Here is an 18,799-nt window from a genome sequence, read left to right as displayed (position 1 = left end):
GAATTGTCAGCTGACACAAGTTTCCTGTACAGATCATGTATTTCTGAGTATCATCAAGGAAAATGTTTCAGTTCTAATATCCTCATTGGTTGTTCAGGAAAAATGTCTAATAATCAATAAATCAGTTATTTCTCACCAAACAGACTTAAAGGAGAGGATATATTACTTATAGATTTTCAGACCCGGGGTTTCACATGGATCCATCCTTGGAGCCCTAATCTTCCAAATACATGTGGATTAAATTAAATCTGACGTTAATTCCCAGTTTTATTGTTTGCTGACAAAGCAGATTTGTGACTCCAAATGTACTGTTTGTATTGAAACCACACAAATCCGATTGATTCATCTGTCATGGAGTTACATAAAAAGGGTTTTTTAAGAGATTAGAAGGAATCTGGTTTAAAAAAATGAAAGAAATTATATTAAAATTGGAAGACAAACTACAGGAAATACAAAATTGGAAGTATTTTATCATATATATCATATATTATATCATACTAATGATTATAATAAGAATACCACTTGTTACAGTCAATTTGAAGTCAGTCCAAAACATCCGTGTTGATTAATTTGAATTCTTTCATTGTGTTTGGTTGAAAGGTTTGAGTTAAAAATAGACAAAGTCAAATCAAAACGACAGTAGATCAAATGAAGGGCTCCAGTTCAAGTAGGCCTAACTGTCAGCTGTTAAAACCTGTAGTACCCTCACATTTGTAGGGTCCTTCAGAGATTTCAGAGACTATCCTGCAAAATAGATCTTCAGTTCCACTCCTCTGACGAATTAGTTCATGTCACACCAGTTCATGTGTCTCCCCAGGCTCCTAATCCTGTGATGTGATTAGCATATGGAGTGGGGGGAAACCTCGCCCCGCCTCTTTCCAAAGGCAAAAACATGCAATGCAGCAAATCTAAAACTCGAATTTTCTTTTTTTACTTTAGTGTTTAAGTAATTTCACCTAGAGCCAGATTCTGATTCCCTGACTGCCAGTCTTAATGAAGCATTTCCTCACACTCAGTTATGTATGAATGGTACAAGCTAGGGGGGGGAATTTAAAAGATTGATACCATCAAGACTGGAGGGGGTGCAGCTACCCTCCCTCTGCAGAAGTGTTCTAAAATAGGTAAACTCTTTATGCTACCAGCTAGCATCTCCTAATTTCACATTGCATTCAGCAGGCTGACATGTGGGATTAATCATCTCACTTTTTGGAAAGATGTCACGTCCAGACTATTTAGGAAAGAAAACTCTCCCATATCTGGAAATCAAATGGAGAGAAAAAAAAAAAGACCAAAATGAGACACATTCAGAAGAATGGATGTGAGGAAAAGAAAAAAACACATTCTCTTACGTCGGTACAACAAAAGTCCCTGAACCGTGATATTACCCTCAGGAATAAATCAGCAAAAAGCTGCCAATAACCCTCAGCTCAGCGTCCAGATGTTGACGCAGCTTCCAGCTTAATGCACCTAAAATGAATCCAGTGCTGAAGAGAACTCTCGATGAATGGCTGTCCCACAAAGAGCATCTGAGGCTTAAAATAAGAACAACAAACTGCATGCTTTCCTGCTTCATCCTTGCTATTACATGAATTACTGATACCGTCGGCTGGTTGTCTGCCTCTCTGACCTGAAAGCATCGTCCATTCATCCGTCATTATAAACCTACAGAATGTTTGCTTTGATTCCGTCGCCTCTCACACATCCTGGGTTTTTTTTTGCACACAAACCCAAAGCAAAGACGACTATTGTCTCTACATCTTATGATCGCCTCGTGAATAGTGTGAAAACAACTGCCTGTTGTGTCGAGGCCTCGTGGACATGCGAACAATGGAGGATCCAGAGATCTCCACAGCCGGACGCGACGGTAATGACAGGCCAGGCGACAACAGAACACCTACACACACACCGATCGCTGAGCGTCAGCTGATTCCTTTCCGTGTCAGTCCTTGTGTCTTTCCAGGGTGAACATGTCGTGTTTTCTTCTGATGATCGTGAGCTGGAGGTTTGAGCTGCACTCAAGTGGTTTACTGACATCTGCTGGGAAGACATGAAAGATGTTCATCAAAGCAGAAACAGCGTCAACTGTTCTTCCAAATTTGTCCAAGAGCAGGAAAAACTTTATGACGCCATTTTTTTTATCTTAAGGGATGCATTTAAGTGCACTTTTGGAATTTTCTGATTCATTTTGGCCACTTGCTGCATGCTTCCACACCTGGTTTGTTCTTTCTAAAAACAACAATGTCAAATTAAACATTAACCAACACAATAATGTGCCTGAGGCAAAGGTGTTCCTTTATCTGACTGATCCACATAATAAAAGATTTTACCATCCCGAGCTCCATTTATTGAACAAAGCAGTAGTTGACTTTTTCAAAGAGACAATGGCGAACTTCATGGGTCTGAGCCTTGTGGCGCTGCTCTCCATGCTGGGATTAGATCGAGAAACCATAGGAAGGTGAGTTTTAACATTACGTTACGCGCCGATGGGCAGAGAAAGATGCTGAGGAGGTGATGCAGGATCAGAAACTATTGGATTCCTTCAAATCAGTGTGATTTACACGTAGTTTTAAGAGGTGGGAGAAGGTCGTGTGATCAGCTGAGAAGTCGTGAAAAGCCTCGGACGATTGGATTAAATTTAGAGATGATCCACATTGGATTAATTTCTGCATCATATTCACTTTATTACCAGAATCTAGATCTAAGTATGGTCCAGTCATAATGAAACACCCAGACATGGACGCCTTACGTTGGTCCTCCGTGATGAACGATAGATCTGGATTATGATCCTAATCTGGAATTAATTTTGTGTTATCTTTGCCGTAATAGTGCGATTGGAATGAGTTAGGACAGAAAAACACTGCTTCTCATGTGTGTGTTCTGTATTTTGGTGTGTGCAACAGAGCGGAACATGACTACTACAAATATCATCCCATGCCAGAGGTGAGACGACCTGAACACTAATCTCATAAATAAAACAAAATTAAATCCCCCCCATGTGTAACACTGCTCCTCCACAGATCCACAGCTGGATGGTTCAGACTGCAAAGGATCACCCTGGTCTGGTGACCATCGTTGAGTATGGACAGACCTACGAAAAGAGGGTTATTACCTTACTGAAGGTAAGTTCCTGCAAAATCAGAGCAGAAATGAACTCATCCTGAATGATGCTGGAGACTTTGGAGGGTCTTTTTTTATCTCCCAGATCGGCGTGAATACTGGAGCCAAAAAGAAAGCCGTCTGGATGGACTGTGGCATACACGCTCGGGAATGGATCGCTCCAGCCTTCTGTCAGTACTTTGTCAGACAGGTAGGAAACAGGAAATAACACACAGGATTAATGGATGACGTACGTTTGGGCGCCATTTATTCTGTCTCCTCCTCCAATCAGATCTTGCAGGCGTACAGATCAGATGAAAAAATGAAGGAGATGATGAGGAACATGGACTTCTACGTCACTCCTGTGCTCAACATCGACGGCTACATCTACACCTGGAAGGACGACACAGTCAGTGATTATAACTGATGGATATTTATCAGATTGTTGTTCCTCAGGAAGGAGTCCCAGGTGATCAGGAGGAGAATCTATTAAAGAGATGGAAGTAAAGCTAATGAGCAACAATTCCATCAGTTAATAGATTTTTGATGCTCAATGACTGGAAAAATAGCATCAATTCAAAGCAGCAGCTGAGGAACAAAATGTGAAGAGCCTCATTATGACTAAACTGGTCGATCAGAACCAGCTGATTGATCACTGATTGATCATTCTGACCCGTTCAGACTCGACTGTGGAGGAAGAACAGAACACCGGGACCTTCAGGCTGCAACTGTACCGGCACCGATCTCAACCGCAACTTTGATTTCCACTGGGGGAGTGAGTGTTGTTGGAACTCGTCTTCATCATGATCAACATCCACCCTTCAGCTTGTCTAATGAATACGAACACTGCGTTCGTCCCACTCTGATCTGTTGCCTTTTAGCACCTTTAAGCTCGTTGTTTTGGACACGCAAACAGATAAGTGACAGATTTATGACATGGAATGTGTGGCAGATGCAAAGACGCAGAATTGCGCACGAGCTCCTGCATTAGCTTAGCCACAGTTAGCTGCATCCTTGGATGGGATTGCTTCCCTGACAAATGATGTGGGCCAAAGCAGCTGTGTCAAGAAAAGAGGTGGCGTTAATCCTACTTTTGATTAAGATTAAGACATTTTTACTTCTTTCCAGCTATTGGGATGTCAAACGACTGCTGCTCCAACATCTACTGTGGGGGTCGACCGGTGTCTGAGCCTGAAGCCCAGGCAGTCACTTATTTTGTCGGGAGCCGGATTGACGAGTTCCTGTGTTTCCTCACCATCCACTCCTACAGCCAGCTGCTCCTGGTTCCCTATGGACACCCCAACTTCACAGCCGGCAACTATGCTGAGCTGGTATTTACATCCACTGAGAATCAGTGTTCACATGCAGCATCCCAGAAAGAAGCTGCACATAAACGGCATTTAAATAATCTGACTAACACTGGCCTGGAAAATACAAAACAAGAATCCTAAAATCACACATTTGCAGATTACAACTCACTGCATCCATATTTTCATACCATCACATGTTTGGGTCTCTGGGTTTCTACCTTTTGACGGTTGTGCGTGACAAAAGCTGATGTCGTTCCTCAGATGGAGGTGGGTTTGGCTGCAGCAGACGCCATAAAGAAGGTCCATGGGACGCACTACAAAGTGGGAACCTCCCCAGATATACTGTGTAAGTTGACCCGTGATACATGGAGGTCAGATGGGCTGTCAGAACATGATTTCAATGTTCCTTTATTTTTTTTAAGCTGTGCATTTCTACCAAAAGCCTCTTTACTGTCACATTAACTAACCTAACGTTGGTTCACCCTTTCTTTAGATTCCTTCTCTGGTTCCTCCAAAGACTGGGCTCACATGAAGGGGATCCCCTTCACCTACACCTTTGAGCTGAGAGATAACGGGACGTTCGGTTTCCTGCTCCCCGAGGATCAGATCCAGCCGGCCTGTGAGGAGGCCTACAGCGGAGCCCTGCACATCATCACCTACGCCCACGACAAGACCTTTGTTCCCACAGGTGGCGCTGTGGCAGGAGGTGCAGCAGCGCTGTGGACCGCTCTGCTAGCAGTGGGAGTTTCATCCACCCTGATGTGAGGTGGACGGAACCGACCTGAGAAGCTTTCCTTCTAATATGAATCATCTTAAATGAGCGTTATCTTCTGTTAATGTGTGTTTAAATCATTTGTGAAGGCCGTTCATCACTTTTAACATAGTTAATAGCAAAATGTAAGTGAATAATTTTTTTTTTTAATTTTAACTTATTTTAATTTTTTTACATTTTTTTATTTTATTTAATTTAAGAATCCCCATATAACTGCTGCCACACAGATAGAGATTTAATTTTTTTAATTTTTAATTTTAATTTTAATGTACTGTAATGATCCCCGTATGGAAAATTAATATATAATAGTTAATGTATAAATAATAATGGACAATAATAAATAATAGATAAATGTGACATCTGAAAATAAAGCAAAACATCAACCTTTGAAGGGGTAGATGTTTCTTATTTCATCATTTTGAGAGCAGGAAGAGCTGCTCCTGAGGAGTGAACTGATTCCACTGTGTCCACGTCCAGCCTGTGTGGGGGGGGGGGGGGTCAGACATGAACTTCTCATCCAGATGAGAAAAACCCATCCACTCCCTTTTTAAAATAACTTCAAATACCTTCGTTCTGGTCTGGTTCCAGGTTCTGTGGCTCCCCTGACAGCTCCTGTTCATGATGATGGTGATGTAGTGGTACTGCCCCTCCAGCCTGATGGAGATCACCACCGAGGCGAAGCGGACGTTCGTTAAACGCACCCCTGCCTCCTCCAACACCTCACTGTGAGCACAGTCCTCCCACGTCTCCCTGTTGATGAGGAAATAAATGATATGTCACATCCACAGGAAGTCACCACACTCAGGGACTCTCATCATTTAGCATTTGGACCGTTCACTGAGGAATACATTCAGATTACGGCCTCCGCTCCTCAACCATCACTCACGCAACCGAAGGCCAGATTGATTCCATCTCCACACGATTACACCAAACTGCATTTCAAGTGATGCAAATTGTCATTTTGTGGACACCCACACGACAGGAACTTGAAACCACGGAGAATCACAAGTGTAAATACTGACACCACTAATTATAATTTACGTTCCTTTATGTTTTTTAAAGACAGATGTTCCTGTGGATGTGACTGTAGTTATGTTGTTCCACACATGAACATTGTGTCATGAAAACATCAGATGGAGATATTTATCACATTAGAGATGTAACGCTGCCACCCAGTGACCAGTTTTACTCACATACATTCTCATTTACGACCAGTGGCGTTTTTTTGTATTCACACTTTGTTTTTTCAGCTTCATGCCATTCAATCCTTCTTGCTTCAAAAACTTTTAACAGTTTTAAATAAATGGGCTCTTATACCGACTGTCAAAAACAATATAATTTTTGTTAGTTTGACTTTCAACACCGTGTTATTCTGATCCTTCAGAACAACATGCGGTGGAAAGCTGTTCTTGTTCTGGTAAACAGGAAGCAACATTTAAACCATGACGCTCAATAACCAAAAGATTTTAGTGCCCATTCGAGCCTTGGTGCTTTGACCCAATGCCGGCCTGTTTTTGGTACATATCACCATAAGCGACTTTAACAGCTGATTAATTTATTGCTTTATGGCTGTTTTTATGTAGAAATCAATCCGTCAACCCATCTGATATTCATGAATACATTAAATACAGTATATAATAGCAAGGTACTAAATAAAACATTTGTTTCACATATTTAAGGGACAGAAATTCTGTTTCTACCCAGATGAAATGCATTTTTAAAGCCTGTTACTACTTCATTCAGTAAACTAGTTTGTTTATATCCTAAATAATCTGCTCAGATTAATCATCAACCAACAGAATGACGGGCCTGAGGCAAAGGTATGTCTTTATCTGACAGGAGCCGTCCATAAAGGCTTTTACCATCCAAAGCTCCATTTATTGAACACATCAGTAGTTGACTTTCCCACAGTGACAATGCTGAACTCTGTGGGTCTGAGCCTTGTGGCGCTGCTCTCAGTGGTGGGGGTGGAAACAATAGGAAGGTGAGTTTTAATGTTAAATATCGAATACGGAGACACGTCAGACTCTGTAGGGGAAGATTGAGATTCCTTCTGATCAATATCAATTAAATGTAGTGTTAAGAGGTGTCAAAACTAAATTAGCTCAATTAAAATGCATAATTCTCAAAGATCTGGGATCAAATATTTATTTATAATTCAACTTTTGTGAATTATTTACTTTTTATCTCTGTCAATGAAAGATAAAGGAAGTTCTTTGGTTACCCGAGTTTGATTGATTGTTTGATTGGTTGGGAATGTTTTTGTTTAAATTTGATTATGGGTGGACGCGCGTGTGTGTGTGTGTGTGTGTGTGTGTGTGTGTGTGTGTGTGTGTGTGTGTGTGTGTGTGTGTGTGTGTGTGTGTGTGTGTGTGTGTGTGTGTGTGTGTGTGTGTGTGTGTCACACGGCTGTGTGTGGGAATCGAACCCATATGACCACCTCAAAGGGAGGTGTCCATATTTGGGACACTGGCCAAGAATGGATCTCTTTTCCGTCTCCTCACGCTTCTCATGTGTGTGTTCTGTATTTTGGTGTGTGCAACAGAGCGGAACATGACTACTACAAATATCATCCCATGCCAGAGGTGAGACGACCTGAACACTAATCTCATATATAAAGCAGACAATTAAATCCCCCCCATGTGTAACACTGCTCCTCCACAGATCCACAGCTGGATGGTTCAGACTGCAAAGGATCACCCTGGTCTGGTGACCATCGTTGAGTACGGACAGACCTACGAAAAGAGGGTTATTACCTTACTGAAGGTAAGTTCCTGCAAAATCAGAGCAGAAATGAACTCATCCTGAATGATGCTGGAGACTTTGGAGGGTCTTTTTTTATCTCCCAGATCGGCCTGAATACTGGAGCCAAAAAGAAAGCCGTCTGGATGGACTGTGGCATACACGCTCGGGAATGGATCGCTCCAGCCTTCTGTCAGTACTTTGTCAGACAGGTAGGAAACAGGAAATAACACACAGGATTAATGGATGACGTACGTTTGGGCGCCATTCATTCTCTTCTGTCTCCTCCTCCAATCAGATCTTGCAGGCGTACAGATCAGATGAAAAAATGAAGGAGATGATGAGGAACATGGACTTCTACGTCACTCCTGTGCTCAACATCGACGGCTACATCTACACCTGGAAGGACGACACAGTCAGTGATTATAACTGATGGATATTTATCAGATTGTTGTTCCTCAGGAAGGAGTCCCAGGTGATCAGGAGGAGAATCTATTAAAGAGATGGAAGTAAAGCTAAAATGAGCAACAATTCCATCAGTTAATAGATTTTTGATGCTCTAAATACTTTTTTTTACTTTCAATATTTAATGACGAATAACAGCAACAGCTGAGGGAAAAAATGCAAAGTGCCTCATTGTATTGATGACTAATCTGGTCGATCAGAATCAGCTGATATTCATGATTGATCATTCTGACCCGTTCAGACTCGACTGTGGAGGAAGAACAGAACCCCGGGACCTTCAGGCTGCAACTGTACCGGCACCGATCTCAACCGCAACTTTGATGCCAACTGGGGGAGTGAGTGTTGTTGGGACTCATCTTCATCATGATCAACATCCTTATTCTTAATAATGCAGTGTTTTATAAAATGTTATTTTGTGTCGTTTTGCCACTTTATAACCACACAACCAAACACACTCACATCCATTTCTACCTTTCTCAGCCGTTGGGATATCGAGTGACTGCTGCTCCAACATTTACCCTGGGACTCAACCGGTGTCTGAGCCTGAAGCCCAGGCAGTCACTTATTTTGTCGGGAGCCGGATTGACGAGTTCCTGTGTTTCCTCACCATCCACTCCTACAGCCAGCTGCTCCTGGTTCCCTATGGACACCCCAACTTCACAGCCAACAACTATGCTGAGCTGGTATTTACATCTGCTGAGAATCAGTGTTCACATGCAGCATCCTGCAAAGTTCAGATGCTGAGAAAAAATGCTTCTGCTTGGCTAAAACGACTAAAATATTTGCTTTATTATACAACGATCTTTGTGTAAATCAACTTTAGTCCTTTGGGTTTCTTGATCTTATGAAAGCTGATGTCGTTCCTCAGATGGAGGTGGGTTTGGCTGCAGCAGACGCCATAAAGAATGTCCATGGGATGCACTACAAAGTGGGAACCTCTCCAGATATACTGTGTAAGTCGACACGTGTCTGGATTGTATTTCAGTCTCTTCAGCTACTGAGAAATAATAAAGTAATAGAAAAAAGTGGATGATGAACGCTGAAGAGTGCTAAAACATTATTTTCCTCTCTCCAGACCCCAACTCTGGTTCCTCCAGAGACTGGGCTCACATGAAGGGGATCCCCTTCACCTACACCTTTGAGCTGAGAGATAACGGGACGTTCGGTTTCCTGCTCCCCGAGGATCAGATCCAGCCGGCCTGTGAGGAGGCCTACAGCGGAGCCCTGCACATCATCACCTACGCCCACGACAAGACCTTTGTTCCCACAGGTGGCGCTGTGGCAGGAGGTGCAGCAGCGCTGTGGACCGCTCTGCTAGCAGTGGGAGTTTCATCCACCCTGATGTGAGGTGGACGGAACCGACCCGAGATGCTTTTCTTTTTGATCCCAGTCACCCTGCATGAAAGACACTCAGATTTACTTTATTTCTTTAGTTAAGGAAACAGTTGTCAAAGTTGTAAAAAAGTTGTAAAGTTTATCCTTTCATGTAACAGCTTATGAACAAGGATAATAAATATATTAAATATGCCCCAATTGCTTTCTGTTAACGTGTTTGAATCTTTGAAGACAATTCATCAACTTTAATACAGTTCATAGAAAAATAGAAGCTTTCTGCTGACAACCTGTCAGTAACAAATGCCTTGTAGTTCACAATATCAGCTAAATGAGATGTCTGAAAATAAACCAAACATATAAAACATCAACTTCTGTCCAAAAAATGGTTGTTTGTGTGTTTTTTTCCATTACAGAATGAACATTTCTCATGGTATCAGACAGTTTCACAGCTGCTTTTCAGTGTTAATGACTGTGTTCCTGAAGGGGTGGAAGCCTTGTTGTCTCAGACCGGCCAGAGGCAAGAAGAGCTGCTCCTCAGGAGGGAACTGGTCCCACTGTGTCCACGCCCAGCCTGTTGGAGGGGAGAACCACATAGTCTCCATCATGAACTTCTCATCCAGGTGGAAAAAACCCATCCACTCCCACTTTAAAATAACTTCATATACCCTCGTTCTTGTCTGGTTCCAGGTTCCGTGGCTCTCCGGACAGCTCCCTGTCCAGCTCTCCCTGCATGATGATGGTGATGTAGTGGTACTGCTCCTCCAGCCTGACGGAGTTCACCACCGAGGCGAAGCGGACGTTCATTAAACGCACCCCTGCTTCCTCTGACACTTCTCTGTGAGCACAGTCCTCCCACGTCTCCCTGTTGATGAGGAAATGAATGATATGTCACATCCACAGGAAGTCACCACAGTCAGGGATTCTCATCATTTAGCATTTGGACCATTTATGGTTATAATTCACATTCTAATGACAGGAAAAACTGAATCACTTGATTAAATAGTGTGTTTTATGTTTGATGCATATAATGATCCCTATAAACGTTCATAACACACACATGCTGCTGTATGTGACACATGTTCCATTCACACGGATGGAGTTTCCTCGCCGGCTACACACCTACCCGAACTCCAGGTGGCCCCCGGGGAGCTGGTACTTCCCTTTGCCCACTTGGCTTCTCCGTTTCCCCACGAGAACACAGCCCGGGTGGGCCGGGTCTGTCACCAGCACCCCGACCCCCACTCCCGGACGCTTCACGACTGTATCAGACATCCGTCTGAACTCATAAACGAGCCTCGAATTAAGTAAAGCTAGCTAAATGTAGCTCCTCCTGTCAGCACGCCGGGTGGTCCAGACGGACTTCCTGGTTTCTTCTTCTTCTGTTGTAGTTTTTAGAGGTTTGCGAACGAGTTTTGGTGCTTTTTCACCACCTTCTAAAAATGTTTGGATTTATTTTGGATCCCAATAATTCTGTACAAGTTTAATATATTCTTTACCTATTTTTTATCTCCCTAAAATGTAATTATATTAATTTAAAATTTCGCTCTCTACTTCCGCCTTCGCTTTTCGAGTCGTTTGACACAGAAGGCTTCCGTTGTTCGGAGTTCATCTTGTGTTATCAAATAAAGCAACAATATTATTATGACGTATATATACAATGTTTTTAAAAAATTATCATTGCTATTAATAAATTTTTATTGCTGAACTAAAGCTCCACTCTATTGATATAATCTGCAATAATTACGCATAAAAATATCAATTGAACTGGATACGACACTGCCCCCTAGTGACAGATATATTTAAAACAAATTCTAATTTACGACCAACGGGGTAATTTTTACTTTGAACAGGGAAAAGTCAGCTGTCACCAACACACATCTGTTAAAAATGATTACATCGAGTAGTTTAGATATTAGTGTTTTTAAGTGGGATTCTCTCACATGGGTCAAGATCTCTTCCTCTAAACAATAACAGACTGCATAGATTTTATTTATCTCCATTGATTTCATGTGACACTTCCATCCTCATCTTTTTTGTTATCAGTAAATTCATTGTTAGCCATATTGAGTTTAAACTTGACTAAGCGACTTGATTTTATAAACCAGGTCCTCGTCATTATCAGTGTCACAATATGAAGCCCGTTTGAGGTAATTTTCATTCATCGTAGAGCTGACGTATGCTTTCATTACAATACATCTTTTAGCACTGGTCTGGTGAAACACTGAAACGATCACTCCATCCACACCTTTACAATCACATCAGCCAGATTTCCATCGACACCTGTTTCCCCTGCTCGACCTGCCTGGTGGCTCTGGCCCCGCCCCGTTCACCTCTCCTTGCTCTCACCTGACAGAAAGCATTTTCCTCCTGTGAGTCCGGCTTCCTGGATTACCCCTGTGGATCTTCGTCTTCCACTGCTCTGCCTTGGATTCTGCCATCTCTTTATTCTTTATTCTTTATTCTTCTTCTGTTTGTTGTGTTCTGCTGTGAGGATGAGTCGTAAACTGTGGACAGAGGAGCAGTTTAACTGCCCCGTGTGCCTGGATCTCCCAAACGACCCAGTCACCATCCCCTGTGGGCACAGCTACTGCATGAGCTGCATCAAGGACTACTGGAGCAAAGACGACCCAAAGGGGATCTACAGCTGCCCCCAATGCCGCCAAACCTTCTGCCCCAAGCCCTCCCTGTCCAGGAACACCATGCTGGCCGAGGCCGTCGAGCAGCTCCGCAAAGGATCCCTGAAAGCCGATGTGCGTGAGTCGACTCGAAGCGGCCGTGGGGTTTCCTCATCATCATCTAGATCCAAAGGGAAGCTCTCCACCTCGGCAGTGCTGTGTAACATGTGCACGGAGGAGCGACAAGCAGTGAAGAGCTGCCTGGCGTGTATGAGCTCCTACTGCGAAGCCCACCTCAAGCCTCACAAGACCAAGAAGTCCCTGAAGCAGCACGAGCTGATCCCACCCACCAGCAACCTGGCTGAGAAGATCTGCACCCAGCACAAGTACCTCCAGGAGTTCTACTGCCGCCAGTGTAAGACGTTCATCTGCTGGCTATGCACCAGCAACCAGCACAAAGGACACGAGAGTGTGTCCAACAAGGCCGAGCGCCTGGAGAGACAGGTAGGCGAGCAGATGAGAGGTCCACAACATGGTCACGTGTGTGTAACCGGTTTAGAAAAGGCCTTTTACCCACTAACATACAACAGTGTTATGTTGTGATTACACGATGCATCTGTTGCTATAGCAACTGATAAACATGATTCCGATTTAAAACGGAACATCACACGTTTTGTGTGAAGGGTTCCTCGGGTGTCTTCCTGTCGTCTTGGTCTCAGCGTCTCCAGCCAGGCGGAGGACATTCCTAACTACATTCCTCTCCATTCATCAAGCTCCGCCCTCTGATGATCGTCTCCTGCGTCACATGTGCAACAGTTTCCTCGTGCTTGCGTTTGTCTGGTCGGGGCTTTGATGTCATGTCTTCCCCGTTTCCTGTTTGCAGAAAGCGCTGGCGGAGATGCAGGCGGAGAACCAGCAGAGGCTGAAGGACAGAGAGCAGGAGCTGAAGGACTTGAAGAAGGTGATGGACGTGATGAAGGTCAGAACTTGCACCACATTTTCCCACCATACCCTCTCAGTTTGAGCCCCACACTGAGTCTTCCTACTGCCTGCACAGCATTCTGCAGACAGGGTGCACGACGACACGAAGCGATCGCTGTCGGAGCTGCAGCGGTCGCTGGAGCGGCTCCAGGAGCTGCTGGAGGACGTCCTGGATCAGGTCGGCCTGGAGAAGATGGGTCAGGCCCAGGAGGTCGTCGACGGTCTGGAGACGGAGATCAGAGAGCTGAGGAAGAGGGAGACGGAGATGAAGGACTTGACCCAGAGCGAGGACAACATCCACTACCTTCAGGTGGGCTTTATCCCTGTTTCTAGGGCAGGGATGAAGGAAAAGAAAGGTTTTTCATGTTACTTTTCTCCAAACAAAGGGTTAATCCCGTGTGTTTTCCAGACGTGTGATTCCATGTGCAGTCCTCTGGAGTCGGGGGATCTTCCCCGCGTGACCGTCAACTCAGAAGCCTCTTTAGAGCCCGTCAGGGATGTCATAACGGACCTCAGGGAGAAAGTGGAGGACATGTGTAACCAGGAATTAGTCAAGATCACCAAACAAGGTCAGCGACAAGACGCAGGTTTGGGCCGACTTTGATTTCCTCCCTTATCTCACATCCATTTGTCTCATTTTCTGTTCTCTTCCAGTGAACGACACGGTTCTGTTCACTCTGGGAAACTGTAAGTTCCAACATTTTTTGTTTTCACGTAAAAAAATGAGTTCAAAAGTAACGCCTTCCTCTTGTGTCGTCTAGCCAACAGGACAGGAATGAAGGGGGGGCTTCTGAAATGTGAGTCTGGGTTTAGTTAAACCTAAATACATCACAGGGATGTAAATTCTCAAAATATGATTTCTGATTTCATTTTTTCCTGAAGTGTTTCCTGGTCTTGGTTCTCGTAACGCCAACAGCCGTTCCCCGGGTATGTGTGCCGATTTTTATCCTATATTTATATTAATTCTCTTTTATACCTCTAAGTGTAATAAAGACACGATTTCTCATGTATTTCTCTCAGCTGCAGCTCGGACAGCAGACAGACGGGGGCTTGGTACTGAACAGACATTCATAATATGACATCAGGCTGCAGCGATGGTGGAACACGACTCACCTTTTCTTTTTTTTTTAATTAATTTTCAGGCCTAAAAAGTCAAGACGTGAGGAGTCGAGACGCACCAAGAGGTGAACTCTAATTAACCTCAGCATGAGTTGTGAAATATGCGTGGATGTTCAAAGCGATTCTTCTTTCTTGTTGCAGACAGAGGAAACACGAGCTCACCCAGACCGCGGGACGTGTTCACGAGAGAAGACAGAGAGACAGGTTCATTCTGGTTAATAATGTGTCTGTTACGCTAAAAGAAGAGTTTATTCACGTAAATAAACAAGTGCATCATCATTACAAACAGTGAGGGAGAGCAACCACAGGCCCAGCCCCACTCCGAGCCGCCGGGACACTCAGTCTCTGTGGAGCAGGTCCAGTCAGATCCAGGCCGCCCCAGCTCCGGCTCCGGCTCCAGCCCCAGTTCCAGTCCCAGTAGCCCCAGCTCCAGCTGCTGCAGCCGCTCCCTCATCTGGAAGTACGATACCAACCTTTACAGACATGTTTATGAACCGGTGTAACATGTTTTTGATCGTCTACCTCCTGATCTGGATCAGGTTTCAGTCGAATGGCGTCCATCAGCAGCCTCTTTCGCTCCAATCGCCGCAGCGCCACCCCAGCCACTCCAATCAGTCACACACAGCCTGCAGGTGGAAACGCATGTAAGGCCCAACTCCTCCTCCCATAGTCCCCGCATAAGCATCTCAAAATTATACAGTGGGAGGAAACAGAGAGAGATCTGAGGAGCTGACCACTGCAGATATGATGAACTCTAAAATGTGTATTTTGTGTATTCTGAACAGGGGAGATGCCTGCTGTGCTTGAAACACCACCAGAGAGTAAGAAAGCTGCTTTTATATAACAAAAATTATCCTCTTTATGTCTAAATGAGCATGTTAATAATAATAATGTGTCTGCTTTCCCATTGGACAGTTAATCCAGGGCTCTTTTTGGACTTGCCCGATGACACCATGAATCATGCTCCTGCTTTCTCTGGATGTGAGTTAATTCATCTTTGTTTCAACATTCGATGTCAATAAATGTGAAAAATGTATGTTAAAACTTTTGTTGCATGAACTAACTTGTAGTTTGGTTTCCTAGTGAGAGAAATCAACATCGACAGCATCCAGGCCCCGGAGCCGAGGAGCAGGGAGGAGTTCCTCCAGTGTGAGTCTCAGTGGAATCTTTTAAAAAAATGTTACTTCAACCATACTGTGAGTAATTGCTCTCCAAACCCTCTCTTTCCTAGACTCTGTCAGCTTGACCCTTGACCCCATCACGGCCCACAAACGGCTGGCTCTCTCTGAGGGCAATACCAAAGCCACCCTGCAGGGGGCAGCACTTCCCTATCCCGAAGCTGCCCAGCGGTTTGACGGCTGGACGCAGGTGATCTGCCAGACGCCGCTTAGCAACGAGCGCTGCTACTGGGAGGTGGACTGGAGAGGGCGGGGCTCATCGATGGGCGTGGCCTACAGAGCACTGAGCAGGAAGGGCTTAGACGCCAGGTCAGGTCTCGGGTACAACGCCCAGTCCTGGACCGTGGAGTTGTCGGACACCTGCTGCGTGGCCATGCATGACAACGTGAAGAAGGACATAGCGGTCACCTACTCCCCTCGCGTGGGGATCTTCCTGGACCTGTCGGGGGGGACGCTCTCCTTCTACAGCGTGGCGGAGAACATGACGCACCTCCACACCTTCAGGGCGAACTTCACCCAGCCGCTTTACGCTGCTTTCGGGGTGGGCAGTGGTGTCGGGGTTGGTCTGGATTTTGCCCTTGGCCAGTTCAGCTCCAGCAACGACAGCATCAAGATCTGTTCCATGTGAGGAAGCAGTCAGCGCAGGCAGAACTCTCAGGAAAAGACAGATATATTTTATGTGTAAAATAAATCTCTGCCCTAAATGAGAAGCACGACACAAAAGACTCTTTGGGAAAAAAACAACAACTTTATTTCACGTCACATTTTAGAAAATGATGCAAAAATCATCCAAGATGATTTAAAGGCTAAAACTGAAATAAAACTTGAGGTTGATGGGTGTTGGTTTATATATGCATGTTGGTGTGTGTGTGTGTGCTCAGAAAGGCCTCATGCGTGGGTTCATGGGCGGGGCTCTGTTGGGAGGTGTGATCGCAATGTCCAGATAATCTCCTATCTGGAAGCGCTGAGACTGCAACGTCATGGAGTCATCCATGCCCTTCCTGCCGGACACGGTGCTGCCGACATCTTTCAGCCTGAAGGGAGGAACAGGCCAATGTTTCAGAATAAAGTGAGCACCAGAACCGAAACAGAAAAAATAATATTGTTGTGTAACACACACCGGTAAACTTTCCCTCTCGGGTCAGGGTAAACGATATTAAAGCTGAAGTGGGTCCCCTTTTTCCTGGCTTCTGGATAAACTTCCTTCACAAGGCCAGTCAGCTCCTTCAACGTAGCATCCATCCTGAAACACAAATCAATGAGGTGGTTATGTTCTTGCAATTTCCTGTTTGACACAATGATAGAGAAACAGTTCATATTTCCAATCCTACCATGTGTAGATTTGTAACTCGCTGGAGGGAACATTGCCACGGGAAAATTCCTCTGGTCTGTGGTGTCGGCCGCTGTTGGTGGTGAATACTCGCAGAAGAAGGGGGCAGGTCTGCAGCAAAATAAGCAGGAAAGGCAAGAGTTTAAAAACATATCTCAGTTAACTGTCCAAAATATTATGAACACATTCAGCAAGTGTACATGTTGATACCCAGCTCCACATTGAAGCAAAAAATACTGCTAATACCGTCACTGACGAGAAGGTGGCTTATTGTGGGCATTGTTTGTCGCGTTTAAACGGATTTGTATTCCTGAATGTATTCAATCATCATACAGGCAAATAAATCAAACGCGTTTTCCATTTTCATTCATGCTTACCATATCCTAACTGATGTAGAAATTTTGATTTTAATCTATCTTGCTTCACTGAAAATGACGTAGAACGTCATATATCTGAATAAAAATCAATATATCCGATATAAACATGTTTTGTCCTTGCTTCGTTGTTTTTGGAGGTTTTTAATCCACGTTTTAAATTCACCACACTCGTTACTGTTAGCTAAAACTCGATGCTAACGCAGTTAGCTTAGGGTCGCGCTCATTGAGCTTGCTAGCCCCGGCTAACATAACAAAGCTCTGCTACCTTTTCTCGGTCGATGGGCTTTTCTGGCTCCTTCTTGATTTCTTCCTGAGTGACTCGCGACTCGAGGGCCATTTTTATTAATCACCGATTAATCGATTCAGCTAAAAGCCGTAGAATATCTCAGGTAGTAGCTTCCACCTTGTTTGGTTGATGGGAGAAGACGCTGCGACGGATTGAGCGAGAGTATTTCCGTTTCCGGCTACGTCACCAGCGTTGTCACTACCGCCACCTGCTGGTTAGGAGTGAATGGTGTGGCATTATTTCGCACCCAATTTATTAGTTACAGGAAATGACACTCATTAATCACTAAATTTATGCTTTTTCTGTACTGGAAAGTATTAAAATATTCTTATTAATTCAGTTTAATATATAAATTATCTTACATTGTATTAGGCTCTTTTGTGCATTTAAAGTACTATTAGAAAATCATCCTTTTTAAATGGCCTGTCCTTTTAGTAAGAGCACAACTTCATCAAATCACTGCATAGTATAGCATAGAAAGGCAAGATACTGTAAAGTAGTTGCCTTAATCTTGCAATCTTACAAAATCTACAAGCTCCATAAATCATCTGTATGTCTATTCATGTTTGTACAGTGGAGTGCTGGTCCAGGATCAGTTGGTCCAGTCCACCTACAGATCTGAGACCTGCTATTCAGTCACATGCTGCTCGCCCCCTCTCTACAGTGTGTTTTCTGGGTAACATACAAGTGAGTGCTGTACAGTGTGTGCTTGTGTGTGAATCCTAACACTGATCCCCTCTGTTCTGCCGCCTGGCTGATCAGGAGCTTCAACAAGCAGCTCCATTTTACCTCTCTCTATTTTCTTTTCATTCACTTTGTTTGCCCCCTTCTGTTTTCTTTGAGTCCTGTCTGAACTGATAGACCCGAGTCTTTGAATTGTGACACTGATATCATTCAATTACATGCATCTGGGCTAAGGGGCACCATCACTGCCCTAATTCCTCTATGAGAAACAAACCATCACAGTTTTTTTTCACAATTTCTTCCTAAAATGTAAAAATTCTAATCAAAAGATAATTCTTACAAAATGCTATAAATATTTTCACACATTGTACAGTAATGTGCATATATCTATATATCCAAAATTATCACCCACGGTAACATCATGGCTCCAGCAGGATGTTCAGAATTTGTCAATTTATGAGTTATCAGCCACAGTGTAAACTGAGGAAGTTGGTTTTGCTTCCACAATT

General features: G+C 44.0%; 5 protein-coding genes and 1 long non-coding RNA gene across 6 annotated transcripts; 3 read left to right on the top strand and 3 right to left on the bottom strand.

The window, feature by feature from the left end:
* Positions 1 to 2,381: 2,381 nt before the first annotated feature.
* On the top strand, positions 2,382 to 5,171 carry LOC137591672 (carboxypeptidase O-like). Its single transcript, XM_068309808.1, has 10 exons — positions 2,382 to 2,455; positions 2,565 to 2,583; positions 2,827 to 2,940; positions 3,018 to 3,119; positions 3,203 to 3,307; positions 3,389 to 3,505; positions 3,778 to 3,871; positions 4,225 to 4,427; positions 4,668 to 4,752; positions 4,900 to 5,171. The coding sequence occupies exons 1-10, from the start codon at positions 2,382 to 2,384 to the stop codon at positions 5,169 to 5,171; spliced, it is 1,185 nt and encodes a 394-aa protein (XP_068165909.1).
* A 1,923-nt stretch (positions 5,172 to 7,094) lies between these two features.
* LOC137591244 (carboxypeptidase O-like) lies at positions 7,095 to 9,753 on the top strand. Its single transcript, XM_068309127.1, has 9 exons — positions 7,095 to 7,162; positions 7,724 to 7,763; positions 7,843 to 7,944; positions 8,028 to 8,132; positions 8,219 to 8,335; positions 8,627 to 8,720; positions 8,866 to 9,068; positions 9,254 to 9,338; positions 9,461 to 9,753. The coding sequence occupies exons 1-9, from the start codon at positions 7,095 to 7,097 to the stop codon at positions 9,730 to 9,732; spliced, it is 1,086 nt and encodes a 361-aa protein (XP_068165228.1). The 3' UTR covers positions 9,733 to 9,753.
* A 395-nt stretch (positions 9,754 to 10,148) lies between these two features.
* nudt15 (nudix (nucleoside diphosphate linked moiety X)-type motif 15) lies at positions 10,149 to 11,066 on the bottom strand. The gene is made up of 3 exons (XM_068309129.1): positions 10,844 to 11,066; positions 10,386 to 10,582; positions 10,149 to 10,291 (listed from the first exon to the last, which is right to left on the bottom strand). The coding sequence occupies exons 1-3, from the start codon at positions 10,990 to 10,992 to the stop codon at positions 10,164 to 10,166; spliced, it is 474 nt and encodes a 157-aa protein (XP_068165230.1). The 5' UTR covers positions 10,993 to 11,066; the 3' UTR covers positions 10,149 to 10,163.
* A 1,017-nt stretch (positions 11,067 to 12,083) lies between these two features.
* On the top strand, positions 12,084 to 16,259 carry trim25l (tripartite motif containing 25, like). Its single transcript, XM_068309126.1, has 16 exons — positions 12,084 to 12,839; positions 13,219 to 13,314; positions 13,393 to 13,626; positions 13,726 to 13,885; positions 13,971 to 14,003; positions 14,078 to 14,113; positions 14,199 to 14,243; positions 14,337 to 14,369; positions 14,459 to 14,500; positions 14,577 to 14,639; positions 14,725 to 14,895; positions 14,975 to 15,079; positions 15,221 to 15,256; positions 15,351 to 15,416; positions 15,519 to 15,584; positions 15,667 to 16,259. The coding sequence occupies exons 1-16, from the start codon at positions 12,213 to 12,215 to the stop codon at positions 16,239 to 16,241; spliced, it is 2,388 nt and encodes a 795-aa protein (XP_068165227.1). The 5' UTR covers positions 12,084 to 12,212; the 3' UTR covers positions 16,242 to 16,259.
* LOC137591249 (uncharacterized) lies at positions 14,646 to 16,231 on the bottom strand. Its single transcript, XR_011034636.1, has 3 exons — positions 16,104 to 16,231; positions 14,958 to 15,061; positions 14,646 to 14,889 (listed from the first exon to the last, which is right to left on the bottom strand). It is a non-coding gene; the product is annotated as an uncharacterized lncRNA (long non-coding RNA).
* An 80-nt stretch (positions 16,260 to 16,339) lies between the features above and the next one.
* sap18 (Sin3A-associated protein) lies at positions 16,340 to 17,777 on the bottom strand. The gene is made up of 4 exons (XM_068309130.1): positions 17,586 to 17,777; positions 16,945 to 17,054; positions 16,734 to 16,856; positions 16,340 to 16,647 (listed from the first exon to the last, which is right to left on the bottom strand). The coding sequence occupies exons 1-4, from the start codon at positions 17,655 to 17,657 to the stop codon at positions 16,491 to 16,493; spliced, it is 462 nt and encodes a 153-aa protein (XP_068165231.1). The 5' UTR covers positions 17,658 to 17,777; the 3' UTR covers positions 16,340 to 16,490.
* Between the last annotated feature and the right edge of the window lie 1,022 nt (positions 17,778 to 18,799).

This window comes from Antennarius striatus, chromosome 24, assembly GCF_040054535.1.
Source record: "Antennarius striatus isolate MH-2024 chromosome 24, ASM4005453v1, whole genome shotgun sequence".
Lineage (NCBI taxonomy): Eukaryota > Metazoa > Chordata > Actinopteri > Lophiiformes > Antennariidae > Antennarius > Antennarius striatus.
This window is presented reverse-complemented; position numbering and strand designations above follow the sequence as displayed.